The 12220-nt window shown below is 42.8% G+C and overlaps 1 protein-coding gene across 1 annotated transcript in view; it reads left to right on the top strand.

Moving 5' to 3' along the window:
- nars2 (asparaginyl-tRNA synthetase 2, mitochondrial) overlaps positions 1–12220 on the top strand; it is a 32877-nt gene that overhangs the window by 14588 nt on the left and 6069 nt on the right. Inside the window, 4 exon segments of the mRNA XM_046296323.1 lie at positions 5057–5123; positions 6312–6449; positions 9021–9118; positions 9399–9425. Of these exon segments, the coding sequence (XP_046152279.1) occupies positions 5057–5123; positions 6312–6449; positions 9021–9118; positions 9399–9425 (330 nt within the window).

Here is a 12220-nt window from a genome sequence, read left to right as displayed (position 1 = left end):
CTTTACTGGTTCTAACAGCAGACCAATCAGCTTGCTGCCAGCTCTGAACATACTGTTGGAAAAAATGGTGTTTGACCAAATACAATGCTATTTCTCTGTAAACAAATGAACAACAGACTTTCAGCAGGCTTATAGAGAAGAGGACTCAACGTGTACTGGACATAAATGACTGATGATTGGTTGACAGAAATTGATAAAAATAAGATCGTGGGAGCGATACGGTTAGATTTCAGTGCAGCCTTTGATATTATTGACCTTAACCTGTTGTTGAGAACTTGTGTTGTGGCTTTTCAACCTCTGCCATATCGTGGATTCAGAGCTGTCTATCTAATAGACCTCAAAGGGTTTTCTTTAATGGAAGCTTCTCTAATGTCAAACATGTAAAGTGGGGTGTACCACAGGGAAACTCTCTCGGCCCTCTACTCTTTTCTATTTTTACCAATGACCTGCCACTGGCATTAAACAAAGCCTGTGTGTCCATGTATGCTGATAACTCAAGCATATACGCATCAGCAACCACAGCTAAATGAAGTCACTGAAACCCTTAAAGAGTTTCAGTCTGTTTTGGAATGGGTGGCCAGTAATAAACTGGTCCTGAACATCTCTAAAACTAAGAGCATTGTATTTGGTACAAATCATTCCTGAAGTTCTAGACCTCAGCTGGATCTGATAATGAATGATGTGGCTGTTGAACAAGTTGAGGAGACTAAATTACTTGGTGTTACCTTAGATTGGAAACTGTTCTCGTTAAAACATACAGATTCAATGGTTGTAAAGATGAGGAGAGATCTGTCCGTAACAAAAAGATGCTCTGCTTATTTGACACCACACTCCTAAAAGCAAGTTCTGCAGGCTCTAGTGTTGTCTAAACGTGATTATCGTCCAGTCATGTGGTCCAGTGCTGCAAAGAAAGACCTAGTTAAGCTGCAGCTGGTCCAGAACAGAGCGGCACGTCTTGCTCTTAATTGTAATCAGAGGGCTGATATAAATACTATGCTGCCAGTCTCTCTTGGCTAAGAGTTGAGGAGAGACTGACTGTATCACTTCTTCTTTTTTATAAGAAACATGAATGTGTTATAAATTCCTAATTGTTTGCATAGTCAACTTACACACAGCACTGAAACACACACTTACCCCACCAGACATGCCACCAGGTGTCTTTTCACAGTCCCAGGGTCCAGAACAAATTCAAGGAAACCTACAGTATTACACAGGGCCATTACTGCATGGAACTCCCTTCTTCTTCCTTCCATCTCATATTGCTCAAATAAACAGCAAACCTGGTTTAAAAGAAACAGATAAAGCAACACCTCACGGCACAACGCCTCTCCCCTATTTGACCTAGATATTTAGTGTGTATTTTTATTTAACCAGGTAGGCCAGTTGAGAACAAGTTCTCATTTATAACTGCGACCTGGCCAAGATAAAGCAAAGCAGTGCGACACAAACAACAACACAGAGTTACACATAAACAAACATACAGTCAAATCAAATCAAATCAAATTTATTTATATACAAACTGATATCTCAAAGTGCACAGAAACCCAGCCTAAAACCCCAAACAGCAAACAATGCAGGTGTAAAAGCACGGTGGCTGGAAAAACTCCCTAGAAAGGCCAAAACCTAGGAAGAAACCTAGAGAGGAACCGGGCTATGTGGGGTGGCCAGTCCTCTTCTGGCTGTGCCATTATAACAGAACATGACCAAGATGTTCAAATGTTCATAAATGACCAGCATGGTCAAATAATAATAAGGCAGAACAGTTGAAACTGGAGCAGCAGCACAGTCAGGTGGACTGGGGACAGCAAGGAGCCATCATGTCAGGTAGTCCTGGGGCACGGTCCTAGGGCTCAGGTCCTCTGAGAGAGAGAAAGAAAGAGAGAATTAGAGAGAGCATATGTGGGGTGGCCAGTCCTCTTCTAGCTGTGCCGGGTGGAGATTATAACAGAACGTGGCCAAGATGTTCAAATGTTCATAAATGACCAGCATGGTTGAATAATAGTAAGGCAGAACAGTTGAAACTGGAGCAGGAGCATGGCCAGGTGGACTGGGGACAGCAAGGAGTCATCATGTCAGGTAGTCCTGGGGCATGGTCCTAGGGCTCAGGTCCTCCGAGAGAGAGAAAGAAATGAAGGAGAGAATTAGAGAACTGGCACACTTAGATTTACACAGGACACCGAGTAGGACAGGAGAAGTACTCCAGATAAACAAACTGACCCTAGCCCCCGACAATAAACTACTGCAGCATAAATACTGGAGGCTGAGACAGGATCAGGAGACACTGTGGCCCCATCCGAGGACACCCCGGACAGGGCCAAACAGGAAGGATATAACCCCACCCACTTTGCCAAAGCACAGCCCCCACACCACTAGAGGGAAATCTTCAACCACCAACTTACCATCCTGAGACAAGTATAGCCCACAAAGATCTCCGACACGGTACAACCCAAGGGGGGGGAGGATAACAGTCAATAACACAATAGGAACATCTATGTACAGTGTGTGCAAATGTAGAAGATTAGGGAGGTAAGGCAGATAGAGGTGAAATAATGACAATTTATCATTAACACTGGAGTGATAGATGTGCAGATGAGGATGTGCAAGTAGAGATACTGGGGTGCAGATGGCAAATAAAATAAAAACACAATATGGGCTATTTACAGATGGGCTATTTACAGATGGGCTGTGTACAGGTACAGTGATCGGTAAGCTGCTCTGACAGCTGATGCTTTAAGTTAGTGAGGGAGATATAAGTCTCCAGCTTCAGTGATTATTGCAATTCGTTCCAGTCATTGGCAGCAGAGAACTGGAAGGAAAGGCGACCAAAAGAGGTGTTGGTTTTGGGGGCGACCAGTGAGATATACCTGCTGGAGCACGTGCTAAGGGTGGGTGTTGCTATGGTGATAAGTGAGCAGAGATAAGGCGGGGATTTACCTAGCAAAGACTTATAGATGACCTGGAGCCAGTGGGTTTGGAGACGAATATGTAGCGAGAGCCAGCCGACTAGAGCATACAGGTCTCAGTGGTGGGTAGTATATGGGGCTTTGGTGACAAAACGCATGGCTCTGTGATAGACTGCATCCAATTTGCTTAGTAGAGTGTTGAAGGCTATTTTGTAAATGACATTGCCGAAGTCTTGTGGGACGGTAGGTAGCCTAGTGGTTATAGCGTTGGACTAGCAACCGGAAGGTTGCAAGATCAAATCCCCGAGCTGACATGGTAAAAATTTGTCATTCTGCCCCTGAACAGGCAGTTAACCCACTGTTCCTAGGCCGTCATTGAAAATAAGAATTTGTTCTTAATTTTAACTGACTTGCCTTTTTAAATAAAGGTAAAATAAATGTAAAAAAAATATTGGCATAAGGGAGAGGCATGTGTAGCCGAGTGATCATAGGGTCCAATGAGCAGCACTAGGTAAGTCAGGGAGCCGTTTGGTAGTCGCTACTACGATTCAGACAGCTAGCGGGCTGGGGCTGGCAGATGGGCCTCCAGGGACGTCGCAACGGAAGAGCCTGTTGAAACCACCTTGGACGATTACGGCGGCAGACCAGTCATGATGGGGCTCCGTGTCGGCAATAAAGGGTCCAGGCAAAAGAGGTATTGTAGCCCAATAATTAGCTGATAGACCTCTTCGGGTAGCCGGGAGATGAGCCTAGCTCGAGGCAAGCTCAAGGCTAACTGATGCTTGCTTTGGAACAGAGGCGTTAGCCAGCAGTAGCCACTCAGGTTGCAGCTAGCTAGCTGCGATGATCCGGTGTAATGGTCCAGAGCTTGCGGTAGGAATCCAGTGAAGCGATAGAGAAAAAGCAGTCCGATATACTCTGGGATTATATACTCTGGGTTGATATACTCTGGGATGATATACTCTGGGATTATATACTCTGGGATGATATACTTTAGGTTAATATACTCTGGGATTATATACTCTGGGTTAATATACTCTGGGTTAATATACTCTGGGATGATATACTCTGGGTTAATATACTCTGGGATTATATACTCTGGGTTAATATACTCTGGGTTAATATACTCTGGGATGATATACTCTGGGATTATATACTCTGGGATTATATACTCTGGGTTAATATACTCTGGGATGATATACTCTGGGATTAATATACTCTGGGATTATATACTCTGGGTTGATATACTCTGGGATGATATACTCTGGGATGATATACTCTGGGATTATATACTCTGGGATGATATACTCTGGGATTATATACTCTGGGTTGATATACTCTGGGTTAATATACTCTGGGGGATGATATACTCTGGGATTATATACTCTGGGATTATATACTCTAGGTTAATATACTCTGGGTTAATATACTCTGGGATTATATACTCTGGGTTAATATACTCTGGGTTGATATACTCTGGGATTATATACTCTGGGATTATATACTCTAGGTTAATATACTCTGGGTTAATATACTCTGGGTTAATATACTCTGGGTTAATATACTCTGGGATGATATACTCTGGGTTATATACTGGTTCTGGGTTAATATACTCTGGGTTAATATACTCTGGGATGATATACTCTGGGTTGATATACCTGGGTTAATATACTCTAGGTTAATATACTCTAGGTTAATATACTCTGGGTTGATATACTCTGGGTTAATATCCTCTGGGTTGAAATCATATGTATTGATACAGTGGGGAGAACAAGTATTTGATACACTGCCGATTTTGCAGGTTTTCCTACTTACAAAGCATGTAGAGGTCTGTAATTTCTATCATAGGTGCACTTCAACTGTGAGAGACGGAATCTAAAACAAAAATCCAGGAAATCACAAATTTTCACATTGTATGCATTTTTAAGTAATTAAGTGATTACATTGATCATTGATATTTAACGATTACACAAGGATCATTAATATACAGTGATTACATAATGATCATTGATATTTAACGATTACACAAGGATCATTAATATACAGTGATTACATAATGATCATTGATATTTAACGATTACACAAGGATCATTAATATACAGTGATTGCATAATTATCATGAATACTGTTGTTGTTATATCTCTTTGCTTCAGGATAACCTACACAGAAGCCATAAACATCCTCAACAGCAGCTCCAAGACATTTGCTTTCAAAACAGATGTAAGTAGAGTACAGCTCTAGCCTCTTTCAGAGGGAGATAACTGTAGCCTCTTTCAGAGGGAGATAACTGTAGCCTCTTTCAGAGGGAGATAACTGTAGCCTCTTTCAGAGGGAGATAACTGTAGCCTCTTTCAGAGGGAGATAACTGTAGCCTCTTTCAGAGGGAGATAACTGTAGCCTCTTTCAGAGGGAGATAACTGTAGCCTCTTTCAGAGGGAGATAACTGTAGCCTCTTTCAGAGGGAGATAACTGTAGCCTCTTTCAGAGGGAGATAACTGTAGCCTCTTTCAGAGGGAGATAACTGTAGCCTCTTTCAGGGGGAGATAACTGTAGCCTCTTTCAGGGGAGATAACTGTAGCCTCTTTCAGAGGGAGATAACTGTAGCCTCTTTCAGAGCCTCTTTCAGAGGGAGATAACTGTAGCCTCTTTCAGAGGGAGATAGCTGTAGCCTCTTTCAGGGGAGATAACTGTAGCCTCTTTCAGGGGAGATAACTGTAGCCTCTTTCAGAAGGAGATAACTGTAGCCTCTTTCAGAAGGAGATAGCTGTAGCCTCTGCCTCTTTCAGAGGGAGATAACTGTAGCCTCTTTCAGAAGGAGATAGCTTTGATAAGCCTCTTTCAGACTGTAGCCTCTTTCAGGAGATAACTGTAGCCTCTTTCAGGGGAGATAAGCTGTAGCCTCTTTCAGAAGGAGATAACTGTAGCCTCTGTCAGAGGGAGATAACTGTAGCCTCTTTCAGAAGGAGATAGCTGTAGCCTCTTTCAGAGAATGATGTAGCCTCTTTCAGAAGGAGATAGCTGTAGCCTCTGTCAGAAGGAGATATCTGTAGCCTCTTTCAGAAGGAGATAGCTGTAGCCTCTGTCAGAAGGAGATAGCTGTAGCCTCTTAATAACAGATGGTCAGTAGAGCTATTTTCTATAATGTTGTACCCTGTGTATTCTGTACTGTGTCAACCTGATTCTATTTTCACACCTTAGATTCTACAGTTTCAGGCATGTGTGGGGTCAAACCTTTAATCTCTCATTCTCTTTCTGCCTCTTACTCCTTCCCTCTCTCCCCTTCTCACTCTACCCCACCTCTCTCCCTCCCTACCTTCCTCTCCCTCCCTCTTTTACTGATTCTCTTCCCCCTTTTGTCTCCCTCTTTCCTCCTTCCCTCCCTCCTCCTTCCCTCCCTCCCTTTATCAGTGGGGCTCTGACTTGCAGACAGAGCATGAGAAGTACCTGGTGAAACATTGTGGCAATGTTCCTCTCTTCGTCACAGATTATCCCTATGACCTGAAGCCCTTCTACACACGAGACAACCAGGACCAGCCGCTACACACTGTAAGGTCATGTAGCACATGGAGATCGGTCCAGTTTGAACAACACATCAGGTTGTTGTTATAATAGAGAATGTGTTGTTAATGAGTCACCTGGTTAAATAAAACCAACTCCACTCCATAGTTAAAACTGTTTCACCTATCAAAGTTGTATGGTCAGTTGAACCGGTCATGTCAGTTGAGCCGGTCATGTCAGTTGAACCGGTCATGTCAGTTGAACCGGTCATGTCAGTTGAACCGGTCATGTCAGTTGAACCGGTCATGTCAGTTGAACCGGTTCAGTTGAGGTCATGTCAGTTGAACCAGGTCATGTCAGTTGAAGTTGAACCGGTCATGTCAGTTGAACGGGGTCATGTCAGTTGAACCGGTTCGGGTCATGTCAGTTGAACCGGTTCGGGTCATGTCAGTTGAACCGGTTCGGGTCATGTCAGTTGAACGGTTCGGGTCATGTCAGTTGAACCGGTTCGGGTCATGTCAGTTGAACCGGTTCCCGGGTCATGACAGTTGAACCGGTTCCCGGGTCATGACAGTTGAACCGCTTCCCGGGTCATGTCAGTTGAACGGGTCTTCAGTTGAACCGGGTCATGACAGTTGAACCGCTTCCCGGGTCATGTCAGTTGAACCGCTTCCCGGGTCATGACAGTTGAACCGGTTCCGGGTCATGACAGTTGAACCGGTTCCCGGGTCATGACAGTTGAACCGGTTCCGGGTCATGACAGTTGAACCGGTTCCCGGGTCATGACAGTTGAACCGGTTCCTGGGTCATGACAGTTGAACCGGTTCCCCGGTTCCGGGTCATGTCAGTTGAACTGGTCATGTCAGTTGAACCGGTTCCCGGGTCATGTCAGTTGAACCGGTTCCCGGGTTATGTCAGTTGAACGGTTCCCGGGTCATGACAGTTGAACCGGCTTCCCGGGTCATGACAGTTGAACCGCTTCCCGGGTCATGACAGTTGAACCGGTTCCCGGGTCATGACAGTTGAACCGCTTCCCGGGTCATGACAGTTGAACCGTTCCCGGGTCATGACAGTTGAACCGGTCTTCAGTTGAACCGGATCATGACAGTTGAACCGGTTCCCGGGTCATGACAGTTGAACCGGTCATGTCAGTTGAACCGGTTCCCGGTTCAGTTGGGTCATGTCAGTTGAACCGGTTCCCGGGTCATGACAGTTGAACCGGTTCCCGGGTCATGACAGTTGAACCGGTTCCCGGGTCATGACAGTTGAACGGGTCATGACAGTTGAACCGGTTCCGGGTCATGTCAGTTGAACTGGTCATGTCAGTTGAACCGGTTCAGCGTCATGTCAGTTGAACCGGTTCCGGGTCATGTCAGTTGAACCGGTTGTCAGTTGCGTCATGTCAGTTGAACCGTTCCCGGTCATGTCAGTTGAACCGGTTCCCGGTCATGACAGTTGAACCGGTTCCGGGTCATGACAGTTGAACCGGTTCCGGGTCATGTCAGTTGAACCGGTCATGTCAGTTGAACCGGTTCCGGGTCATGTCAGTTGAACCGGTTCCCGGGTCATGTCAGTTGAACCGGTTCCCGGGTCATGACAGTTGAACCGGTTCCGGGGTCATGACAGTTGTTGAACAGTTGAACCGGTTCCCGGGTCCGGGTCGGGTGACAGTTGAACCGGTTCCCGGGTCATGTCAGTTGAACGGTTCCCGGGTCATGTCAGTTGAACCGGTTCCCGGGTCATGACAGTTGAACCGGTTCCCGGGTCATGACAGTTGAAGCCGGGTCGGTTCCCGGGTCATGACAGTTGAACGGTTCCCGGGTCATGACAGTTGAACCGGTTCCCGGGTCATGTCAGTTGAACCGGTTCCCGGGTCATGTCAGTTGAACCGGTTCCGGGTCATGACAGTTGAACCGGGTCATGTCAGTTGAACCGGGTCATGACAGTTGAACCGGTTCCGGGTCATGACAGTTCCCGGAACCGGTTCCCGGGTCATGACAGTTGAACCGGTTCCCGGGTCATGACAGTTGAACCGGTTCCGGGTCATGACAGTTGAACCGGTTCCCGGGTCATGACAGTTGAACCGGTTCCCGGGTCATGTCAGTTGAACCGGTTCCCGGGTCGCTTCCCGGGTCATGACAGTTGAACCGCTTCCCGGGTCATGACAGTTGAACCGGTTCCCGGGTCATGACAGTTGAACCGGTCATGTCAGTTGAACCGGTCATGTCAGTTGAACCGGTTCGCGTCATGACAGTTGAACCGGTTCCGGGTCGGTTCCGGCGTCATGTCAGTTGAACCGGTTCCGCGTCATGTCAGTTGAACCGGTGTCATCTGTAATTTTAAATGTTCTTTCTTCCACACTTGCAGCCCAGTCATCTCCTTACGGTTTAGTAAGATGACAGTCCTTTAGTCACCCAGTTGTGTGTGTGTGTGTTGTGTGTGTGTGTGTGTGTGTGTGTGTGTGTGTGTGTGTGTGTGTGTGTGTGTGTGTGTGTGTTGGTTGTGTGTTGTGTGTGTGTTGAACCGGTTCCCGGTGTGTGTGTGTGTGTGTGTGTGTGTGTGTGTGTGTGTGTGTGTGTGAACCTGTGTGTGTGTGTCATGACAGTTGTACCTCCCCAGGCAGCAGCAGTAGACCTATTAGCCCCCGGAGTAGGAGAGATGTGTGGAGGTTCTCTGAGAGAGGAGAGACTGGACCTATTGAAGACACGTCTGGCACAGTAGGAACACACAACGTTATGAAATAACTCTTTTACAACTTTCAGATAAAACAAATACATCTTCTAAGAAATACAGAAAACCGCATTTCATGTCCAATACATATAAACTATAAAATTACATACATATATTTGCAAAACAACAGACAGACATTTGAAAAGTGGAATATTGAGTATATATATTTACACAACATAGTCATTAATATGTACACATGGAATCAACACAATTTGGTAATTGCTTGTAATTGCTCGTCTGTTAACACACGTCATGCGTCTTCTTTAGGGCTGGTTTGGATGAGCCATACGGATGGTAAGAGCATTTTAATTCTATACGTGTTCAAATTGTGTAACTATGTTTGCTTATAATAAAGTACTTTATTTTCTACTCCGTTCTACTCTACACTGTTCTGTTCTATTCTATACTATTCTATTCTATACTGTTCTATTCTGTTCTATACTGTTCTATTCTGTTCTATACTGTTCTATTCTGTTCTATACTGTTCTATTCTGTTCTATACTGTTCTATTCTGTTCTATACTGTTCTATTCTATTCTATACTGTTCTATTCTGTTCTATACTGTTCTATTCTGTTCTATACTGTTCTATTCTGTTCTATACTGTTCTATTCTATTCTATACTGTTCTATTCTGTTCTATACTGTTCTATTCTGTTCTATACTGTTCTATTCTATTCTATACTGTTCTATTCTGTTCTATACTGTTCTATTCTGTTCTATACTGTTCTATTCTGTTCTATACTGTTCTATTCTGTTCTATACTGTTCTATTCTATTCTATACTGTTCTATTCTGTTCTATACTGTTCTATTCTGTTCTATACTGTTCTATTCTGTTGTGTTCTACTCTACACTGTTCTATTCTGTTCTATACTGTTCTATTCTGTTCTATACTGTTCTATTCTGTTGTGTTTTACTCTACACTGTTCTATTCTATACGGTTCTATTCTACTCTACACTGTTCTATTCTGTTCTATACTGTTCTATTCTACTCTACACTGTTCTATTCTGTTCTATACTGTTCTATTCTACTCTACACTGTTCTATTCTACTCTACACTGTTCTATTCTACTCTACACTGTTCTATTCTGTTGTGTTCTACTCTACACTGTTATATTCTACTCTACACTGTTCTACTCTATACTGTTCTACTCTACACTGTTCTATTCTACACTGTTCTATTCTGTTGTGTTCTACTCTACACTGTTATATTCTACACTGTTATATTCTACTCTACACTGTTATATTCTACTCTACACTGTTATATTCTGTTCTACACTGTTATATTCTGTTCTATACTGTTCTATTCTACTCTACACTGTTCTATTCTGTTGTGTTCTACTCTACACTGTTATATTCTACACTGTTATATTCTACTCTACACTGTTATATTCTACTCTACACTGTTATATTCTGTTCTACACTGTTATATTCTGTTCTATACTGTTCTATTCTACTCTACACTGTTCTACTCTATACTGTTCTATTCTACTCTACACTGTTCTATTCTACTCTACACTGTTCTATTCTACTCTACACTGTTCTATTCTACTCTACACTGTTCTATTCTACTCGGTACACTGTTCTACTCTACACTGTTCTATTCTACTCGGTCACACTGTTCTACTCTACACTGTTCTATTCTACTCTGCACTGTTCTATTCTACTCTGCACTGTTCTATTCTACTCTATACTGTTCTATTCTATTCTATACTGTTCTATTCTATACTGTTCTATTCTACTGGTCTGCACTGTTCTATTCTACACTGTTCTATTCTACTCTACACTGTTCTGTTCTATACTGTTCTATTCTACTCTGCACTGTTCTATTCTACTCTGCACTGTTCTATTCTACTCTATACTGTTCTATTCTATTCTATACTGTTCTATTCTATACTGTTCTCATTCTACTCTGCACTGTTCTATTCTACACTGTTCTATTCTACTCTACACTGTTCTGTTCTATACTGTTCTATTCTACTCTACACTGTTCTATTCTACTCTACACTGTTCTATTCTATACTGTTCTATTCTACTCTACACTGTTCTATTCTATACTGTTCTATTCTACTCTACACTATTCTATACTATACTGTTCTATTCTACTCTATACTGTTCTATTCTATACTGTTCTATTCTACTCTACACGGTTCTATTCTACTCTATACTGTTCTATTCTATACTGTTCTATTCTACTCTACACTGTTCTATTCTACTCTACACTGTTCTACTCTATACTGTTCTATTCTATACTGTTCTATTCTACTCTACACTGTTCTACTCTACACTGTTCTATTCTACTCTACACTGTTCTACTCTACACTGTTCTATTCTACTCTACACTGTTCTATTCTACTCTACACTGTTCTACTCTACACTGTTCTATTCTACTCTACACTGTTCTATTCTACTCGTCACACTGTTCTACTCTACACTGTTCTATTCTACTCACTTACACTGTTCTACTCTATACTGTTCTATTCTACTCTACACTGTTCTATTCTACTCTACACTGTTCTATTCTACTCTACACTGTTCTATTCTACTCTGCACTGTTCTATTCTACTCTACACTGTTCTATTCTACTCTACACTGTTCTATTCTACTCTACACTGTTCTATTCTACTCTGGCACTGTTCTATTCTACTCTACACTGTTCTATTCTAACTCTGCACTGTTCTATTCTACTCTACACTGTTCTATTCGGTTCTATTCTACTCTACACTGTTCTATTCTTTCTACACTGTTCTATTCTACTCTACACTGTTCTATTCGGTTCTATTCTACTCGGATGGTACACTGTTCTATTCTACTCTACACTATTCTACTCTACACTGTTCTATTCTGTTGTGTTCTACTCTACACTGTTATATTCTATTCTACACTGTTCTATTCTCAGTTGGTAGAGCATGTTCTATTCTGTTCCATACTGTTCTATTCTGTGGGTTCGATCCACTGTTCTACCACCCATACTATTCTAGAATGTATGCACACATGACTGTATTCTCGCTTTGGATAAAAGCGTCTATTCTAAATGGCATATATTATTATTATTATGTATTATTCTACTCTACACTGTTCTATTCTACTC

Source organism: Oncorhynchus gorbuscha, linkage group LG13, assembly GCF_021184085.1.
Source record: "Oncorhynchus gorbuscha isolate QuinsamMale2020 ecotype Even-year linkage group LG13, OgorEven_v1.0, whole genome shotgun sequence".
NCBI classification, from domain to species: Eukaryota; Metazoa; Chordata; class Actinopteri; order Salmoniformes; family Salmonidae; genus Oncorhynchus; species Oncorhynchus gorbuscha.
Note: the sequence above shows the minus strand (reverse complement) of the source record. Positions and strands in the feature narration are given on the sequence as shown.